General features: G+C 36.3%; 1 protein-coding gene across 3 annotated transcripts in view; it reads left to right on the top strand.

The window, feature by feature from the left end:
• The window catches only part of FBXO11 (F-box protein 11), an 88,818-nt gene that overhangs the window by 65,521 nt on the left and 1,005 nt on the right, over nucleotides 1-22,292 (top strand). For all 3 annotated transcript variants that reach the window (XM_032352044.1, XM_032352043.1, XM_032352045.1), the window contains exons 7-21: nucleotides 63-195; nucleotides 3,352-3,458; nucleotides 3,551-3,662; nucleotides 3,750-3,856; nucleotides 3,946-4,083; nucleotides 13,641-13,858; nucleotides 14,798-14,883; nucleotides 15,879-15,973; nucleotides 16,999-17,121; nucleotides 17,212-17,297; nucleotides 17,950-18,026; nucleotides 18,117-18,260; nucleotides 20,484-20,594; nucleotides 21,225-21,332; nucleotides 21,645-21,753. In XM_032352044.1, the coding sequence (XP_032207935.1) occupies nucleotides 63-195; nucleotides 3,352-3,458; nucleotides 3,551-3,662; nucleotides 3,750-3,856; nucleotides 3,946-4,083; nucleotides 13,641-13,858; nucleotides 14,798-14,883; nucleotides 15,879-15,973; nucleotides 16,999-17,121; nucleotides 17,212-17,297; nucleotides 17,950-18,026; nucleotides 18,117-18,260; nucleotides 20,484-20,594; nucleotides 21,225-21,332; nucleotides 21,645-21,753 (1,754 nt within the window). The remainder of the gene's footprint in view (nucleotides 1-62; nucleotides 196-3,351; nucleotides 3,459-3,550; nucleotides 3,663-3,749; nucleotides 3,857-3,945; nucleotides 4,084-13,640; nucleotides 13,859-14,797; nucleotides 14,884-15,878; nucleotides 15,974-16,998; nucleotides 17,122-17,211; nucleotides 17,298-17,949; nucleotides 18,027-18,116; nucleotides 18,261-20,483; nucleotides 20,595-21,224; nucleotides 21,333-21,644; nucleotides 21,754-22,292) is intronic.

Genomic DNA, 22,292 nt, shown 5'->3' with positions numbered 1-22,292 from the left:
TTTTTATAAGACTTAAAATGGTAATCTTTCAGTTCTGTGCTGACACTTTTATTTTTTTCTAGTATTATGATACAATTGAAGATGCCCTTGGTGGGGTACAAGAAGCTCATTTTGATGGACTTATCTTTGTTCATTCTGGAATATACACTGATGAATGGATATATATTGAATCTCCAATCACCATGATTGGTGCAGGTATACTGAAATGCATTGTCATTAAAATTTTAATGTATTTTTTACATGATGGGTTTTTTAAATGGACTTAAAATCCAGGTGAACATTTATAATAGCTTGATGGTTAGAAAAGAATAGGAATATTACCTCTTGCAGTGAAAACATGAGGGTTCAAAAAAAAGGTGAGGGTTCAGAAATTACAGATGTATCTTTTTTTTTTTCCCCATTTTGGTTTTTTTTTTTTTTTTTTAAAGATTTTATTTATTTATTTGACAGAGAGAAATCACAAGTAGATGGAGAGGCAGGCAGAGAGAGAGAGAGGGAAGCAGGCTCCCTGCTGAGCAGAGAGCCCGATGCGGGCCTCGATCCCAGGACCCTGAGATCATGACCTGAGCCGAAGGCAGCGGCTTAACCCACTGAGCCACCCAGGCGCCCTTTCCCCATTTTGTTTTAAGAGAGAGATAGAGAGATGGTTGTGGGGTAGAGGGAGAGAGAGAATCTGAAGTAGGGGCTCAATCTCACAACCCTAAGATCATGACCTGAGCCAAAATCAAGAGCTGGACGCCTGACTGAAGCACCCAGACGCCTCAGTTTCTTTTTCTTTTTTTTTAAGATGTGTATCTTGATATCTGTAGTTTGTCCAATGCCTTAGTTATTCAGTAAGGAAAGAAAGTTACTTGTTTTATCTTTCATTTGAAAATAAATATGGTTACTGTTTCTATTGCTGTTTTTAATGAAACAGATGTCCTTGGTAAATTTTTTCATAGTGGCTCAAAGCTATTTTTTTTTTAAGATTTTACTTTTTTACTTGACAGACAGAGATCACAAGCAGGCAGAGAGGCAAGCAGAGAGAGAGGGGGAAGCAGGCTCTGCGCCAAGCAGAGAGCCCGATAGGGGGTTGATCCCAGGACCCTGAGATCATGACCTGAGCCACAGGCAGAGGCCCATCCCACTGAGCCACCCAGGCACCCCTCAAAACTATTTGTATAGTCAAGTTTCTAAGAATAAAGGTACTGAAATAGTTGTTGAGGACTGATCAGTCATTTCAAGATTTGTATTGATTTTTTTAAGGACACAGTACATGGACCATCTTAAGATAGCTAGTAATTATTACTTGCTATTAAAATTTGCATTTACTGCCCCTTCTGCTTCCCTCCCCCATTTCCACCACAGAGAAAAGGGAAAGAGGGTATAGAAAATCTTGCTTAGTGATTTGTAGTATCAAATTTCCAAAGCAGTTATCAGATTTCCAAATCAGGGCCAGTACTGAAAATAAGTTTAAATTAGGACATTTCTCTCTTTCTCTACCCACTCATCATCCCCTTCTCCTTTCCTTTCCCTGAACTCTTTTTCTGGTGCTGCTGGAAGTGAAACCATTTTTTAGTATGTCATTGTATTTGATAAAAAATACTATTAGAAGTTTAAACATTATTAGAAGTATTGTTGGCGCACCTGGTGGCTCAGTGGGTTAAGCCTCTGCCTTTGGCTCGGGTCATGATCCCAGATCGAGCCCCACATCAGGCTCTCTGCTCAGCAGGGAGCCTGCTTCCCCCTCTCTTTCTCTGCCTGCTGCTCTGCCTACTTGTCTTCTCTGTCTCTCTGTCAAATAAATAAAATTTTAAAAAATATATATTGTTATACATGAATTTGAGTATGATGGTAGTCAAAGAATACCCACATTAAATATGACTGCCTGTAGTGAAGCCAGTGAAACATAGTTACCTCATAAAATGATCATTATTTTTACCTACTCAGTACTAGTATTTTTTTTTTAAAGCTCCCTCTCCATATCATGCTAAATAAAACAAGGCAGAGAAAGAAGTAGCAAGTGACTTCACTTACATGTTGAATCTAAAAAACAACGATGAAAAAGAAACAGACTCATACAGAACATATAGGTGGGCAGATGGGCGAAAAAGGTGAAGGGGATTAAGAAGTGCAAACTTGCAGTTATAAGATAAATGTCACAGGAGGAAAAGTATAGCATGGGGAATATAATCAGTAATATTATAATAACAGGGTGCCCAGGTGCGTCACTTCGTTGGTGTCTGACTCTTGATTTTGGCTCAGGCCATGATCCTCAGGATCCTCGGGGTTCTGAGCCCAGCGGGGAGTCTTTTTTTTTTTTTTTTTTTTTTTTTAAAGATTTTATTTATTTATTTGACAGAGATCACAAGTAGATGGAGAGGCAGCCAGAGAGAGAGAGAGAGAGAGAGAGAGGAGGAAGCAGGCTCCCTGCTGAGCAGAGAGCCCGATGTGGGACTCGATCCCAGGACCCTGAGACCATGACCTGAGCCGAAGGCAGCGGCTTTAACCCACTGAGCCACCCAGGCGCCCATCCCAGCGGGGAGTCTTGAGGATTCTCTTCTTCTCTCTGCCCCCTCCCCGCTTGGACATGTTCTCTTTCTTTGTCTCTTAAGTAAATAAATCTTTAAAAAAATAATAATAAATTTGAATGATGACAGAGACTTAACCATAGTGAGCATTTTATAATGTATACAGTTGTCAAGTTTCTATGTTTTACACCTAAAGCTAATGTGTCAACTATACTTCAGTTGAAATTTTTCTTAAAAAATGAAAATAAACCCCACTCAAAAAAGTGCCCAGCCTTAAAAACAATAAAACAGTTTCTGTATTATTAGTTTTGTTTTTTTTTCTTTTTAAAGATTTTATTTATTTGACAGATCACAAGTAGGCAGAGAAGCAGACAGAGATAGAGGAGGAAGCAGGCTCCCTGCTGAGCAGAGCACCTGAGTGGGGCTCAATCCCATACCCTGGGATCATGACCTGAGCGGAAGGCAGAGGCTTTAACCCACTTAGCCATCCAGGCACCCCATGTATTATTAGTTTTATGACAGAGTATTTTTACTAATTAAAAAATTGAATTTTAGGGGTGCTTGGGTGGCTCAGTCATTAAGCAGCTCCCTTCGGTTCAGGTCATGATCCCAGGGTTCTGGGATCAAGCCCCACATCCAGCTCCCTGCTCAGCCAGGAGTTTGCTTCTCTCTACCGCACTCCTGTTCATGTTCCCTCTCTCGCGTGCTCGCTCACTCTCTCTCTGTCAAATAAATAAATAAAATCTTACCCTCAAAATTGAATTTTATTTGAATTTCATCTGATAAATAATGTGATTTAAAAAAAATAAAGATAATATGTTTTAAAATATCTTCCCCACAGCACCTGGAAAAGTAGCAGATAAAGTTATTATTGAAAACACTAGAGATTCAACCTTCGTCTTTATGGAAGGTTCTGAGGATGCTTATGTTGGCTATATGACAATAAGGGTAAGGAATTTTAAGAGTCAGAATATATATATGTTTAGATCATTTAAGGCAGTGGTTCATACAGAATTTCAAACAAAATTTCTACTTTTCAGTTTAATCCTGACGACAAATCTGCTCAACACCATAATGCACACCACTGCTTAGAGATTACGGTAAACTGTAGCCCTATTATTGATCACTGTATTATCCGAAGTACATGTACAGGTTAGTGTGTTTCCCTTATGTTTTATTATAAAATGAGTCATTGTGTTGTTGCCCAGTAGGTTTTTAAATAAATAATTTTTCTTACAGTTGGCTCTGCAGTATGTGTTAGTGGTCAAGGAGCATGTCCCACTATCAAACACTGTAACATCAGCGACTGTGAAAATGTTGGACTTTATATAACAGATCATGCACAGGTATTTTTAACTTTTACAGGTTTTTTCTTTCTAAAAGTTGTTTTTTATTTTAAGTTCTGCTAATACCTACTTCTGATTAATTGTTGTAGGGAATATATGAGGATAATGAAATTTCCAATAATGCTTTAGCTGGGATTTGGGTTAAAAATCATGGAAACCCAATTATTAGACGGAATCATATCCATCATGGACGTGATGTTGGTGTGTTCACATTTGATCATGGCATGGTAAGAACATTTATTCTTAATAGAAAAACTGACTTAATATCAGTTTAATTTCTTTTTCTTTCGTCCTTTTTTATTAAAAGATAATTATTTTTAAGTAATCTCTGAATACCTGTTGGGAGGCTCCAACTCAAAATCCAGAGATCAAGAGTCACATGTTCTACCACCTAAGCCAGCCATGTGCTCCTTATCAGTTAAATTTCAAATAAGTTGCTGGATTTTCTCATCACCAGACTAGGTGAATTAAAGAATACAGGTTTAAAAGAAATTTCAGGGGGCGCCTGGGTGGCTCAGTGGGTTAGGCCGCTGCCTTCAGCTCAGGTCATGATCTCAGGGTCCAGGGATCGAGTCCTGCATCGGGCTCTGCTCAGCAGGGAGCCTGCTTCCTCCTCTCTCTCTCTATGCCTGCCTCTCTGCCTACTTGTGATCTCTCTCTGTCAAATAAATAAATAAAATCTTTAAAAAAAAAAAACTTTAAAAGAAATTTCAGCACATTTTAAAATCAGTATGCAATATTCTGTAAATTAATGAATCTAATAATATGTGCATGTAGAGAAGATGTAGTCCTTAGGGAATTGGTGTAATCTTTGATGGCAGTAAGATCTAATCCAGTAGTTCTCAGATATCATTGTGCATAAAAGTCACCCAGATTAGGGGTACCTGAGAAGCTCAGTCAGTTAAGTATCTGCCTTCATCTTGGGTCGTGATCCCGGGGTCCTGGGATGGAGCACAATGTCAGGCTCTCTGCTCAGCAGGGAGCCTACTTCTCCCTCTCCCTGTGCCTGCTGTTCCCCCTGCTTGTGCTTCTCTCTTTCTCTTCTTTCTCTGTCAAATAAATGAATGAAATCTTTAGGGATAAAAAAATCACCCAGATTGAGTAAATATAATGTAATATAATATAATGGGGACCAGGATATGCATCTTTAATAAGCACCATAAGTGAGTTGAATGCAGGCTGTTTTGTATACAGTTGGAGAATTAATGGTTTCATTATAAGTTTGACTTCATTTTATTCCTCTTAAAATTTTTTTGGCAGAATTTTAGTAAGAGATATAATGGTAATATCAGTTCTAAAACTCAACGCAGTGATTAATTAGGCATGTTTATGGATGATACTATATTTTAAGTACTATTGTGTCATTTTACACAAGTTTCAAGAGATGCAACTTTTTTAGCTCTTTTAGGCCACTATTTCAAAATAATGCTCTTTGGTGTCTGTTCAGGTATTCTTTTCATTTAATGGCTAATCTTCATTGAGGCAATTTTCAAGTCCTATTACAACTTCGGCAACATTTTTTGTTAGGGAGTTAGAGATGGGTGAGGAGGTGATGGTATGGTGGCCAAACAGGATTGTGCTGAAGTTTTGGGTTTTGGGGGGGGTTTGTTTTCTTTCGTTTTTGTTTTTGGTTTTTAATTTTTTTTTTTTTTTTTAACTTTTCTGAAACCTCCTTGTGGTGAAGTTTTATTGCTATTCTATGAATCAGGCAACAGGGGATTGTTGGATTCACATATACAGATTGTCAGTTAATGAAGGAAACTTTTTAAATTTTTGTTTGTGCCTAAAACCTTAATGTAGAATCCTTTTTTAAAACTAAACTAGACCAGGAGGGAGTACTCCTCTATGAAGTTCTGATTAGATCTAAGTAGTTTTAGCCACCTAGTGCCATCATATTCCTGGGGTACTTGCAACCTGAGAAGCACAGTTCACTTAAAATGTAGGCTTGGGGGGTGCCTGGGTGGCTCAGTGGGTTAAAGCCTCTGCCTTCAGCTCAGGTCATGGTCCCAGAGTCCTGGGATCGAGCCCCACATCCGGCTCTCTGCTCAGCGGGGAGCCTGCTTCCCTCTCTTTCTGTCTGCCTCTCTGCCTACTTGTGATCTCTGTCTGTCAAATAAATAAATAAAATCTTTTTAAAAAAATGTAGGCTTGGGGTATGCCTACCTTTTATTTGGTTAAACATCTAACTCCTGATTTCTGCTCAGGTCATGATCTCAGGGTCATGAAATTGAGCCTACATCAGGCTCTGCACTTAGCACAGAGTCCGCTTAAGATTTTCTCTCTTGGGTGCCTGGTGGCTTAGTCGTCAGGTTGTGATCTGGGGATCCTGGGATCAAGTTTCGCATCGGGCTCCCTGCTGCACAGTAACTATGCGTCTCCCTCTTCCTCTGCTTCTCTCTCTCTCTGTTTCTCATGAATAAATAAAATCCTTAAAAAAAAAAAAAGATTCTCTCTCTATCTCTCTCTCCCTCTCCTTCTGCCACTCCCCACCCCTACGCACGCTCATGTGCTCTCTCTTAAAAAATTTTAAAAAGTAGGGGCGCCTGGGTGGTTCAGTGGGTTAAAGCCTCTCCCTTTGGCTCAGGTCATAACCCAGGGTCCTGGGATCGAGCCCCACATTGGGCTCTCTGCTCAGTGGGGAGCCTGCTTCCTCCTCTCTCTCTCTGCCTGCCTCTCCACCTACTTGTGATCTCTGTCAAATAAATAAATAAAATCTTTAAAAAATAAAAAATAAAATAAAAATTAAAAAAGTAGGCTGTAGCTTGGACCTATCAATAAGAAAGCAGAGTGGGGGGAAAATAAATAAATATAATAAAAAGAAAGCAGAGTAGAGATGACCACTTGCCCCCCACCCCCAGCTAAAATAAAGAAATTGACATTTCATGGCACATTGTACTTCTTTTTTCCCAAGAAGTAGGGAGCATGGGTATTATAGTCTGGAAGGCAAAGGTATGGAGAATGTCAAAACATAAGAATCTTGAAAATCTCCCCTCCCTTAGAGGCCTGTATTAGCTATAGTTCCTATTGGCTCTCTTATTTTGTAATGGCACTATACTATGCTAGTATTTCTTTGCCTGTGTCGCCTTTAGACTTTGCCCCAGAGTATCATATATTTTTTAAAGATTTTATTTATTTATTTGACAGAGAGATCACAAGTAGGCAGAGAGGCAGGCAGTGGTGGGGGAAGAAGCAGGCTCCCCACTGAGCAGAGAGCCCAGTATGGGGCTCAATTCCAGGACCCTGAGATCATGACCTGAGCCAAAGCATTACAGATTTGTAAGGGAAGGATGAAAATTCAAATCTAACGTCTTGGGCCTATCATCTGTTTTAGTATTGTGACATAACCCTTTAAAATCCTTTGATAGAATGTTCTTCCCATTTTAGGTATTCTTTTGGCTTATCTTCTTTGTGTTGACAGCCCATGATTGGTAGTATAACATCACTGAAGATAATCTTTTTAAAATTCTGCTTTCTTTTCTGTAGAACTTCAAAGAATATCAGAATAAACATTTAAAACTAGTCTCTCTACTGTCTACTTTCTTTAAATATACATATTTATTCTCTGAATTTTTGTTCCTTTTTCTCTCCTGTTGAGATACTTAAAATGTAAATTTCTAAATTCATAAGAATGAATCATAAAAGATTTTGTACTCTTTTATTTTTAAGAATTGTTTATGTAAAAATACTACATGCACAAGTATAAAGGACACCTCTAGGACATCACTAGGGCACGACTAGCATTTGTCATTGTTAGCTTCATGTTTAACTTTGAAGTATGAACTTCCCCTGTGAAAAATGAGAAATTAAGCACTTTATATTTCAGCCTGTCTCCATCCCATCACTTAAATTCTTAACTTTTTTTTTTTAAGATTTTATTTATTTATTTGACAGAGACACACAGCAAGAGATGGAACACAAGCAGTGGGAGTGGGAGAGGGAGAAGCAGGCTTCCTGCTGAGCAGGGATCCTGATTTGGGGCTCAATCCCAGTACCCTGGGATCATGTCCTGGGCCGAAGGCAGACTCTTAACAACTGGACCACCTAGGCACCCCTTTGTTCTTAACTTGTCTTACATAAAGGTTTATAACTTTTACATTCCTATAGTTATTGGTCAATATTTATTCTGTATTTGTTTACCTTTAGTCCTTTTATAGTAATTCCTTCATTGCTGAATTTTTTTATTTTTTTAATTTTTTTTAATAAACATAAAATGTATTTTTATCCCCAGGGGTACAGGTGAATTTTTTTATTTTGATTAATTCTTTGTATGGCTGAATTTTCTCCTAGCCATTCATTATTTGCTTATTTTTAAAAGAATGATTTATAGGTATTGTAGCTTGAATTCTTGCCATTTGAGAATGGCTATCTATTACTTTTTAACTTGGCTCAATATACATATATTTTTTTAAGATTTTATTTATTTATTTGGGAGAGGGAGAAAGAGAGAGCACGAGTGGAGAAAAGTCAGCAGGAGAAGCAGACTCCCTGCCGAGCAGGGAGCCCAGATGTAGGACTGGATCCTGGGACTCCAGGATCGTGACCTGAGCTAAAGGCAGTCGCTTTGACCAACTAAGCCACCCAGGAGCCCCAATATACATAATTTTGATTATACATTTTTCCCCCTCTACATTTTGTAGTCCTGTTTATATTTCTAGCATTAAATGTGGCTGACAAGGAGATCATTTTGGTTTTTGTCTGAGATTATCTTTTTTTTTTTTTCTTGTGATGATTTGCTTTTCTACTTCAGTATCCATAATGTAGGTTTCTGTTATTGTTGACCTTGTGTTGTTTTGCTGGTTTTCTTGTTCATATGTTCTTTGGAAACTTGGCTATGTATTGCTTTGTTCTTTAAGTTTTATGTGATTTCCTCAAATCTGTGCCCCTTACTATGTGTCCATAGTTTTGTCTTGTTTTTTTCCCCCCCACAGTGTGGTTTTTAATCCCTAATTTTTAATGTATTTTGTTTTACAGAATTTTTCTAACATACATAAAAAAGAGAATAGTATAGTGAATGAATCCCCATGTACGCAGTCTCCATCTTCAACAGCTATCAATTCATGGCCAGTTTTATTTCATCTATATTTAACCACTCTTTACTGTCTTCTCTACTCTCTAGATTATTTTGAAGCAAATCCTGGACATCATCATTTTCTCTGTAAATATTTTAGCATGCATCTTTAAAAGAGGAGGATTCTAAAAAAAAAAAAAAAAAAGAAAAGAAAGAAAGAAAAAAATAAAAGATGGGGATTTTTTCTTTTTTTCTTTCTTTCACATAATGACAATGCCAGTCTCATTCCTAAAAACAATTTTTCTATCATTGTTCACAAGTTCCCAGAAATCTTTGTTTAATATTGAATCTGTTGCAGAGTGTTATTTTTGTAAAATATAATTAGAATGCCATAGCAGTGCCAAATTGCTATAAAATTTTGGAGACCTTCTAAATTTATGAATTTAACACATGACAGATTGACAGATGACAGATTATCTATATTGAAATGTCGCTGCCTCTCTCACCTTTCATTTTCCTTTGCTTTGAATAGCCTCACTTAAATAGGAAGCATAAGTTTTAGAGGATAAAAATTGCACATTAGTGTACATTTTTGCTCACATTTACTTCTTGTGCCTGTGTTATTTCTCTGAAAATAATATTGTGGGAGTGTTTCCTTTCCATGTTCTGTTCATGCCACTAGATCTGATCACCTTAAAGATCATTAGCTGGGTTTATGAGAACCTTCAGTTACTTGGGGAAAACATTTTATTGGATGACCCCAGAAAAACCATTTCTGTCCTATCAAAAGATACCAAATTGCTAAGAGCTTCTTCTATATTTAAAATAAGGGCTTGGGACACCTAGGTGGCTCCTGGGTGGCTCAGTCTAAGTGTCTTCCTTAAGGCCAGGTCATAATCTTACGGTCCCGGGATTGAGCCCAGCATTGGGCTCCTTGCTCAGTAGGGAGCTCCTCTCCCTTTTCCTCTGTCCCAACGCCCTACTGTCTCTCAAGTAAATAAAATCTTAAAAAAAAAAATCCCTGCTTTTGGAGTTTTGTTAATATACATTGGAATTTTCATGGTTTGCATCTTACAAGGCAGAGTAGAATTCTGTCTATATCCTGCTTACATTTCTGAATTACTATAACATTTTACACTAAAAGCATCTCTTAAAATAAATACATTTTATTAAAACTTACCTTGGGATGCCTGGGTGGCTCAGTTGTTAGGCATCTGCCTTTGGCTCAGGTCATGATCCCAGGTTCGAGCCCCACACTGGGCTTCCTACTCCTCAGGAAGCCTGCTTCTCCTTCTCCCACTCCCCCTGCTTTTGTTCCCTCTCTTGCATTCGCACGTGCACTCGCACGCTCTCTCTTTCTCAAAAATAAATAAATAAATAATATATTTTTTAAACAGCTTAAAATTGCATTAACTGAACTCTTTAAACCCATAACAAGAGATCGGTTTCCTTGTAAAATTATAAAACTGTTCTATCTGAATGTGGTAAAATGACCGTTTGGCAATGTAGGGGCTTCTGGTTTTAAAAGCATGAAAAGTGGGACACCTGGCTGGCTTAGTCGGTGGATCGTGTGACTCTTGATCTCAGGGTCATGAGTTTGAGCCCCACGTTGGGAGTAGAGTTTACTTTTTTAAAGAAAGAGCATGAAGAAAATACATGGTTTTTACTGCTTTCTTTTCTTGAATGTTATCTTAAAAGATACAGGTTTCAAACTTTGATGGAATTAAGGAACATTTTTAACCTTTAAATTACAACATGGTAAATGGCTAGTTGTCTATTACCAAGCCCACCATTACAGATTAGAGCAAATTATAAAACCTTACATTTATGGGGCACCTGGGTGGCTCAGTCAGTTAAGCATCTGCCTTCAGCTCAGGTCATGATTTCAGAGTCCTGGGATTGAGCCCCACGTCAGGCTCTGTGCTCAGTGGGAAGCCCCGCTTCTCCCTCTCCTCCCCACTCATGCTCTCTCTCACATTCGCTCTCTTTCTCTCTCTCTCAAGTAAATAGTAAAATTAAAAAAAAAAAAAAACAAAAAGAAACACCTTTATGTTCAGGAAGATAAAGTGGTAAACCTGATGTGAACGTAAATATGTTGAGTTGTTTTACAACTGGTAGTGAGTTTAGAGTAGAATTATCAGTAGGGGCCTAAGCAAAGGAGGAGAATAACATAATTACCAACTTTAATATAGAAAGTTGTACAGCAAAGAATATATACTTATACTTTATGACTCAGCTATGAATAGCACACTAATATAACCAAAATTGTGCTATCACTACATTGGAAGGATACAGTGTGAATGTGTGTGATAGGAGATAGAAAGAGCTAAATTCTTACTTTCCGTAATAGAAAATGAATAGACATCACCTAAAACTGCAAACTCAAGATATAGCAATACAGATCTTAATTTAAAAATATAGAGGTGGGGCACCTGGGTGGCTCAGTGGGTTAAGCCTCTGCCTTCGGCTCAGGTCACAATCTCAGGGTCCTGGGATTGAGCCCCGCATCGGGCTCTCTGCTCAGCGGGGAGGCTGCTTCCACCTCTCTCTCTGCCTGCCTCTCTGCCTACTTATGATCTCTGTCTGTCAAATAAAAAAAAATTTTTTTTTAATTTAAAAAAAAAGAGGTAAATAAAAAGAGTCAGCCAGAAGAATTGAAAGTGGGGGACTTTGGATAAGGGAAAATGAGGAGAGGAGGCTGCTGTTTGCCTTAGTAAATTGGATCTAGTTGACTGTCTTAACTATACAAAATCAAAATCTAGAGAAAATAGAGCATCCCTATATTTGAATCATTTTTAGTCAATACATAGCAAAGTATACTTGCAGTACTGTGTACTTGGAAAGTATAGTTGCAGTATAGTCAAGACGTGACAGTGCCTGTTACTGAAGTAATTTTGGAAACCCAAAAGCAGCATACCTTTCCTTGCCACATTCTGAATAGATTATGAAATGAAGCCATTAAGTAGTGTGAGAAGACTGAAATAATTTTATTACCCTTAAAATATTAAGTTGGAGATTACGGCCTTGAACAGGAACCAAATGGGTCTGATTGACTACACCCACAAATTAAATAAACTTACTACTCCACAAACAAATATTGTGATGGACCCCCACATCAGGCTCCCTGCTCGGCGGGAAGCCTACTTCTTCCTCTCCCACTCCCCCATTTGTTCCCTCTCTACTCTGTCTCTTTCTGTCTAATAAATAAATACAATTTTTTAAAACAAACAAAAAAGTTTGGTAGAGCACAAGGAGGGAGAGCAACAGGCAGAGGGACAGGGAGAAGCAGGCTCCCCACAGAACAGGGAGCCCTTGTGGGGCTAGCTCCCAGGACCCTGAGATCATGACCCAAGCCAAAACCACCTGGGTGACTGAGCCACCCAGGCACCCCAGAGTAGCTATTTTTAATGTAATCCATATATGAAAAAGTTGCAGATAATTTGTTCTTTGTGGAAAACGAAACCTGAAACTACTTTTGAATATTACTCAGAGGTCTGTTTTCTTAAAGAGTTTAATAATGTAGTAAACTTGAATATCACAATTATATCCTGTTTTTAACCTTCACTAGATTTTGCAGAAAGTAATGAATTCCTGCTTTTGCTATATGTGAAGTCTTATATAGATACAACAGCACTTAATATAATCCTTTCTATACAGAAGCTTAGGATCAGGGAGGAATGGACATAACAAATAAACAGGAACAGTACAAAGCATTACATAGAGGTACCATAAGAAAATACTTAGTACTTAAAGGGAATTTAAAGAAAGGAGAGCATATTCAGTTTTTGAAGGGAAATAGACCAGAAGTTGAAGTGGCTTTTACAAGTGCCATTTTGGGAATATCTCCCCCCCCCTTAATATTTAGTCTTGATTGGAGGTGCCTGGGTGGCTCAGTCAGCTGAGTGTGTCTGCCTTTGGCTCTGATCATGATCCCAGAGTCCTGGGATTGAACCCTGGTTGTGCCCCCTCTTGCTCACTCTTCTGCTCTATTTGTCAAATAAATCAATCTTTAAAAAAAAAAAATTTAGTCTTGATTGAATCTGAGAATTTAGGATATCAGTATTACAGTAACTTATTATCATTACAAAATAAGTCTGTCCATTACAGAAAATTTAAGAAATTCATAGAAGTATAAAAGATACAAAAGCAATCTATCATATTTCTCAGATAATCACACCTTCATATTTTTGTTTTATTGTTCATTGTATTTTCTTGAAATAAAATTGAGACCATACTTAATATATACTATCTTTAAGAATATACTGTTTCTTTTATTTAACACGATAGCATGTAAAGCATGAATACAAGTTAGTCCATTCCCTGTTATTGGGCTAAGGTGAACATTATTTTCTGTGTCTTTTTCTGTAGTCTCTGATTATGTCCTTAGGTCACCTTTTAGAATTTGTTTTCTTGGGACATTTTTAAATCTCTAAGAGTTTTTTTTTTTTAAGACTCAATAAATCTTTGTCAAAGGATGTGTATATTTATTGGGTGATAGTATTTATTTGCATTTATTAGATAAATCTTCCCCTTGTTTTCTTCCCTGGCTTTGCATATACTCAGACCGAGAAGAATTGTGATTCTCTGTTTCACCAAAATTAAATCTCTTTTATTCTTCGTTTATCATTTGAAATTTAGTGTGTATCTGTTTTATTTTTAACCTTGAACATTTCTGATACTTAATTTTGAGGCATACAGTAAAAAGGTCATTTTTTTAAAATGTCATTTCTTTTTGGGAAGTAGTCTTACCTTCAGTTTGATTTCTGTATTTTTCAGGGTTACTTTGAAAGTTGCAACATACACAGAAACAGAATAGCAGGCTTTGAAGTAAAAGCCTATGCTAACCCCACAGTCGTTCGATGTGAAATTCATCATGGGCAGACTGGAGGAATATATGTGCATGAAAAAGGAAGAGGACAGTTCATAGAGAATAAAATCTATGCAAACAACTTTGCAGGTGTATGGATTACCTCAAATAGTGACCCAACAATAAGGTAATTATATATAATTATGGATGGAAATTACTTCTTTACTTTTTATGTTATATGAAAAGTCAAGCTTTAACTCTTAACTATTTTTCCTAGACACCTGACCACTGCAAAATAGATCTTCCTAGTAAATGTCTATGCGTCTGAATGAGCAAAGCTGTTGCATTTATTTTTGGGTGTTCTGTTTGTTTTTTAGTGATCTAAGTCATGCAAAATATTCTTTTATGAACAGTTGCAAATGTTATTATGATTTTAAGTTTATCAAACTGCATTATAAATGAGTGTATAGGGCCATGTTCTTTTCTTGGAACATGAATGACCTTGTCTTCTCTTTTTTTTGTCTGAGAGTCTGCAGATAGCATAACTCAGGAAAGTAATTAACTCAAAGATTCTTGGACAGATCAAAAGTAACAAAAAGTCAGAACTTCAGGCCATCACTTTTCTTTAATAGTTCCTACCATTCCCTCTGGCTGCAGTAAGGAAACAAACAGATCCAGTCTGTTGGCTAAGACTGTAGAATCAGAACTATTATAATTTAATCAGTAACAATGAATTATTTTTAATTGCCAAGTTTTATTTTCCACTGGTTTTATGAAAGTAGATTATGAGATTTCCATCTTGTTAATATTCAGCATATGTGTCTAGATCAGCTAAAAAAAAGAAAAAAGTTCTAAATGTATCAGCTATTTTGAGGGGAATTTTTAAGAATGTTACTTTGTCTCAAATACTAGGTGGCTCTTTTAAGCATTCGGTTTTAGAAAGAAAACAAAGGAACTTAGAAATCATCTAGTCTGAGTCCCTTGTTTTACAGATTAGGAAACTATGACCCCTACAAGGTAAATAATTTTTTAAGGTACCATGAGTATGAGTGGCCCTGTAGTTGATTGTGTTAAATAAACTTTCACTGAATAGAGGTTTATTTTTTATCATTTATCATAATTATAGGGGGAATTCTATATTTAATGGAAATCAAGGGGGAGTTTACATCTTTGGTGATGGACGAGGCCTTATTGAAGGAAATGACATTTATGGTAAGAATGTTTTGTTCTATAAAATTTTGGAGCTTGGTCTGTCTTCCTGACATTAGCAAAATGGACCACTTTGAAACCCTCCAAGAAGTGGTGATCCAATTTCTTTAAATTCTCAGTAAAGATTACTTGTGATGTTTATTTACTTATTAGTCACTATTCACTTAACATTTACTGGGTACCCAGTGTTTACCAGGAACTATACTAGATACCAGTGATGAAAATACAAATAAGACCTTAGTCTGCGGGAGTATGCACTTTCCTTAGATTCACTCTTTTTTCACTTTGGTACTAATTGTAAACGTGGGGGTGGGGGTGCCTGGTGGCTCAGTTGATTAAATGTCTGCCTTTGGCTCCCGTCATGATCCTTGAGACCCGGGATCAAACCCCACAGTGAGCTCTGCTCAGTGGGGAGTCTGCTTCTCACTCACTCTCTGACTCTCAAGTAAATAAGTAAAATCTAAAAAAAAAAAAAAAAAAAACTATAAAGGGAAAATACTTATTCCTCATTAAAACTTTTTGAGATACAAATTCAGTAGACCATTAGATGTGTGTGTGCTAGACACAGATATGTTCATGGGCTTTCTCTTTTGCTGCTACTTACCTGGATAATATTTACATAAACCTTATGAAGTAGACACTGTTAAATATCTCCACTTACTGATTGGGGAACAAAGATACAATGAGGTTAAATAACTTAAAGTCACACAGGAAGGTAGAATTCCTGGGATTCCTTACTTGGCAGCCTGGCTTCAGAGTCTCTACTCCAAACTCTTATGCCTATACTGCCTACAGTTTTTCTTTTTATACTCCTAGTTCCCTTAGTTTTGTTTTTTAATGCTCTCAAACCATAAATAGCTTTGTGAATATGACATATTTCACAAAATTGTGCTTTTCCTAAAATTCTAAAAATTTTGACTGCCATGTAGTGATGTAAAATTCTTACTGTGTTCCATGAAGCTCCATATGTTGACATTGTAACTTTTATTTTTAAATAGGCAATGCATTAGCAGGAATTCAGATTAGGACAAACAGTTGTCCAATTGTTCGACATAACAAAATTCATGATGGTCAACATGGTGGGATTTATGTGGTAAGTCAATTAATATAGTTCTAGAATGTCATGCCTCAAAACCAGAGAGAGAGGATGGAAGAGGACAGAATTATATCTAGCCTTGAGTAGGCCATATTTAGCTTACAGAGTATGAGTTTATGACGGTCTTTAATATTTATACAATAAATAACACTCTTGTTCTCCCTGCCAGTATATGAATGACTTACATAGTATGTGTAGTGTTCTGTAAAATTCAGTCAACTGACTGAGTTTAGGCATAGAGAATATACCTTTTTTTATTAAAGTCTTTAATTATAATTGATATTATGGGCTGACCTCTCAAAACCATCGATTGGCTGAGTTCTAATTTTACCCTGGAGTTTTGTTGGTGTGACTATGCTGGGAGTCTGAAATTTTCTAAAAGTAGTAAGTAAATTTTATAGTATCAGTGAAAGTACTAATAATACTAGACTTGAATATTTCTGAATATTTTTGAAAAGTCAGTTTTTCATTTGAATTTATCCTAAAACATAATTGAGCATCTTACAAGATTTTCAAACCATGTATTGGTCCTACACCTTCTGTTACCATGGTGTATCTGGAACTGTTATAACAGATTCAAGTGAGAAAATGTAGGAAATTTCAGAAGGGTCCTTGTGTAATGCCAGGTATGATTCTGATTTTTATTTTCAGTTCTAAATCTCAGTCTTAAGTCTTCTTCTCTAAATAAAAATAAGTATTTTAGTAACCTGAGATCTTATTTTGAATGATTTTACCAGTAATTTGAAATAGCTGTTAGCTTACTAAATGAGAGACCTTCAGTTTGTTATAGATCTTAGAATGAAATAAGAAGCTTAAAAGTACAAAATCACATAAAGAACAGTATAAAAACTTACAGAGCTTAAACTCAGGTAGAGGCTACACAAAAGCAATGTTACTACCTCATTCAGGTGAAAAAATAAAAATTGAAATTTTTTTATCATAACTGTTTTTAAAGGGGGGAACATACTATAAACTACTTGTTTCTAAAAGATATATATTGTATCAATGTAATTTTTATTTAGCATGAGAAAGGACAAGGTGTAATAGAAGAGAATGAAGTTTATAGTAATACTCTGGCTGGGGTCTGGGTGACAACAGGCAGCACTCCAGTACTGAGAAGAAACAGGATACATAGTGGAAAGCAGGTAAAATTATTTTGGATTCTTACATGGGAAATAGATTGTTTTATAAACTTTTTTTGTCATTTGAAAACAATTTTTTTTTTTAAATTTTAGGTTGGTGTATATTTTTATGACAATGGACATGGAGTGCTAGAGGACAATGATATCTATAATCATATGTATTCAGGGGTTCAGATAAGGTAAACATTTTTCACATTTGGCTTTCTTTTGGGAGGGAATTCGGTGGGAATATGTGGGGTATGTAAAAGAACTTCCCTTGTTTATTTAATGCTCAACTTTTATTCCTCCTTTTGTATATATATTCATGCTCTTACCACATGCTTGGCTTAAATTGTCAGAATATAGCTTTTCTTGAACCAGCTGATGGCAGCCAGTGGCACATATGCCTGCCATAGGAGCACGTTTCCACTATTCTGTCATCCACTGTAACAGTCATAGTTGCCAGTGTACTCTATCATACTTGGAAAGTAGGCAGCTATATAAAGTTTTAGAAACTGTAGTAGTACTTATAATTCAGCCCTTCATTTTATATATAAGGTGAGTATACAATAATAGTAGTCACTTAATCTAACCTCCTCAGTGTAGTTTATAGATTAGGAGGCTCTATAGTAATAATATAATCTATAGCTAAGTATATTCTGTTGGAAATAGAATTAAGCAAAATTACCCCAGTGTCTTTACCGACAAATTTCTCAGAGCATCTGGAAAGACACTCCATTGTATACTTATTCTTACTGTGATTAATATAAATTTTTTCACGGTTACCTAACATAACATGGGATATGGGAGTAGAAGCAGTTAAGATGGCATTATTTTCTATTGTATCCATAGGACTGGAAGCAACCCCAAAATTAGACGCAACAAAATCTGGGGAGGACAAAATGGTGGAATTCTTGTTTATAATTCTGGTATGTTTAATCTTTCATTTTTTCCTTATTGCTAATTGTCTTTAGAGCTATACTTTCCAAATAACATAACCTAAAATTCTGTACTTATAGGTCTAGGCTGTATAGAAGACAATGAAATATTTGACAATGCAATGGCTGGAGTCTGGATTAAGACAGATAGTAATCCTACACTAAGAAGAAATAAAATCCATGATGGAAGAGATGGTGGCATCTGTATATTTAATGGGGGTCGAGGTATTGTTGTTAATTTTGCATTAGTAAAAAAAACAATTTTTCATTATTCTTCCTCCAAATCTTTAATGATTAGGGACATTGCCAATTAATATAAGCTTTAAGTGAGTGAATCTTAGTCTTTTTCCTTATCAGGTCTTGAGGTAGATTAGATTAGTGTCTGGAGGTAAAGAAGACAGGTGTTTGTACAATTTTTCTTTTCTTTTTGTAGTCATCTTGAGTGTGCTAGTTGTTAGGCATTTTTAAGGTGGAATTTGTTTACATTTTCCCTCTGGACTTTCTTTTATTTAGAATAGTGATATGACTATAATAAACATCAAGGTCCAGTTACAGAACTAGGTTAGAAATTAATTGGCCTGTAACTATATGAAAATGTCTGTAGTAAATAAGTATTGCTTTGTACCTGTTTGCAACTGTTTGTTGGAGAGTGGAATTAATGAAGCCAAGGCGTGTCTGGTTTTGTATACATGAAGGTCAACTCATTTTACATTGAGGCAAAAATTCCACATCTGCAAATGCATGTTGTTCAGAGGGACTAGGGGAGAATGTCAAATGCAAATTTATCACTGTTCCTGAAATGTCAGTAACCCAGTACTGTGCATCTTATATGGAAGGAATAGCCAGTTACTACTACATCATAATCAGTGAAATTTACTACTACAGCCAAGCAGTGATGATTCCATTAATGACAGACTCTGAAAGACCTCATAATCTAATAATTCATTAAGATGATATACCTGATAGGAGTCTTTACAAGATATGAGGAAACACAATACAGTGGATGGTTTTATTTGTAAGGTGTTGAAAAAAGGTTCGTGGATTAAAGTAACTCTTAAGCTGTCTTGTAAAATGAGCATTCACTGGTAAATGTGGGGTGGGGAGGCCATTCCCAGTGTAGAAAGCACAGTTCACACTTCCACTTGTTTTGTACCAACAACTGATACAGATGCTAAAGATACAATGGTGAATAAAACAGTACTACATCCCAGAAAGCTTAGAGTCTAATGGCACATTAAAATCTAAAGGAAACCACATGGTTCTGATTAGTAAGGCGCAAAGAGGTACTGAAAGTTGAGGCTAGAGAAGGGGCAGAGCCCAGATTCTAACTTTGTATACGGAATTCAGACTGGATCTTAGCAAAAGCAAAGATTAGAGGAAGTTGGAGTAGTCTTTTCCAGGGGAATAGCAGTTTAGAGGTCAAAACTGAACTATCACAGGTGGATTGAATGTCTACAGAAGTAGTTTCATATTTTCAGAGCAGAGATGCTCATATACAACTAATAATTCACTATACATAAGTAGGGTTTATAGGAGTAATATTAGCTAGTTCTTTAATGCAGTGTATGTTTACATGCATTAATTCATTTAATCCTCATTAAAACCCTGTATGTAGGTGCCATTATGGCCAGATTAGATAAGGAACTCAGACAGTGAGGTGGTAGAATCTGTATTTGAAGATCTGAAAAGTCTGATTCCGCAGCTCATTTTTAAATCATGTTATACTCTCAGAAGAGAGAATAATAAATTCGATGGAGGGAAACAAATCTTCCAGAGGAAGTGACATTAGGAAGAAAGAAGGCAGGACATTCCAGGATGAAGAAATAATACAAACCAAAGGCATTAGAGATAAAAATGTGTATCATATTCAGAGCATAGATAATGTAATAAGACAATGGAATAGGTTAGGGGAATATCTTTAAAAGTTTTAAATGGCAACTTAATTTTAAACTTTATTCTGAAAATAGTTTTTAAGCTGAGAAAAGAACATGGCAATTGTAGGAAACTGGGAAAAACAGCAGAAGAGAGACTACAGGAAATTATTCTTATAATCATCACTTGATGATTATAAGAATAATGACCAGAAATAGGGTTTGCATGAAAGCATTGAGGCTATAATGATTCTAAAAATACTTCAAAGGACCTCATTTTAATTCAGTGTGAGAAATAGGTGCCAGGCAGCCACCAGGAATTTGTGAGTGAACTAGACATGGTTCCCGGTACTGTGGAATTTCCATTTATCTGGTAGAATGGTTACCTGCCATTTTAAGCAGTTCTTGGTTATTCCTACCTTAAACCCCTCTGAATTACTAATAAACTTTTCAGCTGAGAAATTAGTCCTTTTTTTATACAACACAGTCAGTAAGAAACTAAAAACCTGAATACCGCCAAAACTATTAAAATTTGTTATGTGCATAAGCCTTAATCTGAGGAAATATTTTATTATAGGTCTCCTTGAAGAAAATGATATTTTCAGGAATGCTCAAGCAGGTGTTCTCATCAGCACTAATAGTCATCCAGTCTTAAGGAAAAACAGAATATTTGATGGCTTTGCTGCAGGTTTGTATTTTCTTTTGTTACCTGTAGCTTGTTTTCTATACATTAAAATGTTCGATCTTTAGAATATTAATTCTCTTTTGCTTGATAACTGAAGGGGTGTGCTAAGTGTGCTGCAAAAGTGGCTGAATGCCTTGCAGTTAACAATGGCTTATAAGAACACGTAATCCAAGTTCTGGATTGTAATGTTCTAAGCCAGACTTTTAAGAAATCTCTATCTTGGGTTCAGTAATAATTATGAAACCTTAATTGGGATAGAATGCAAGCTTGTACTACCATTTGGAATACAAATAAATTCAAGCCCTCTGGCCTCTCAAACTTTCCAAGTATTGTGCACATATTTCAACTTTTTGCCAGGGAAGATGACACTTTTTTTTTCTTCATACGTACAACTAGTGGCTACCTAAACATATTTCTGGGCAGGCATTATCGTCATCTGCTTGCCATGAAAATAAGTAGTAAGTTATGAACCATCTGTAGTAAGTAGTATTCCTTTCTTTAGCAAGGATAGTGGACTGTTAACAGTGGAAAATAAATGTTATTCTCAGTGACTCAAACATTTGCATCTTATTCTTTAGATGTTAAGAAACTATAATGTGATGATGCATCTACTGTTTGTAAATTTTACTTCAGGTATTGAAATTACAAATCATGCAACTGCAACACTAGAAGGCAATCAGATTTTTAACAACCGGTTTGGAGGCTTATTTTTAGCATCTGGTGTTAATGTGACAATGAAAGGTATGTTGGAGTCTGCTCTGCCTATAAATATACAAAATATGCCATTAAAAGATAATGGTATCAGAAGCCATTGCTGTCCCTCTGCCAAGTTAACTACAACTCCGAACTATTTTGAAAGCTTTGACTTGTTCTAAACAGTTGGGAGTATCTTACACCAGGAAAATCCATTTTTCTATTTTAAGCTGACGTTTTTTACTTAATTGGTTAGCCTCCTCTGGTCTTTAAAAAGTGACTATTGGAATAATCCTGTTATCTCTATTTTTATCTTAAGTCTTTGTCCTCTAGAATTTTACTTATTTTTTTTTATTACAGATAACAAAATAATGAACAATCAAGACGCCATAGAAAAGGCTGTTAGTAGAGGCCAATGTTTATATAAAATATCAAGTTATACCAGCTATCCCATGCATGATTTCTACAGGTATATTTCTAAATTACTTGTGAGTCTTGAAAAAGGGGAGATAGTGATTTTCTAAACTGGCAAGACATAATATTTTTACATTTTTCTCTTAAATGTAAGCTAGAGAAAATTGGGTATTGGAAAAATTACCAAGGAAAGAGACTATAATTGAGAATTTTTTATTTGTCCATAGTAAGTTCTCTGTGATCAATCTGCTCGAGACCACAAATATGGAAGAGCAACAGCAACTGTTGCTATCACTGGAAAGGTGGAACACAATGCTTTTGTTTGGGAGTTTCAAAGTAAAGGTCTAATTAATTGTCCCATGTACCCCAGTCACTGAGTGGTTCTTGATGCCCTGCCCCCAGATTAAGTATTTTTTAAATGAAAGTTTCAGCTGCCTTTCTACAGTTTGCAAATCAGGTGTTTTTCTCAGAAGACACAGACCAGGAGATTGACTTGTTAAAGTCCTTTTGCAGAAATTAACCTGGCCTAGAGCTACAAAAATTTTGGTTTTGTTCTTCTTGTAAGCCATAGGTCGTCGGGTAAAATGCAGTATT

Source organism: Mustela erminea, chromosome 7 (assembly GCF_009829155.1).
Source record: "Mustela erminea isolate mMusErm1 chromosome 7, mMusErm1.Pri, whole genome shotgun sequence".
In the NCBI taxonomy this organism is placed as follows: domain Eukaryota; kingdom Metazoa; phylum Chordata; class Mammalia; order Carnivora; family Mustelidae; genus Mustela; species Mustela erminea.
Note: the sequence above shows the minus strand (reverse complement) of the source record. Positions and strands in the feature narration are given on the sequence as shown.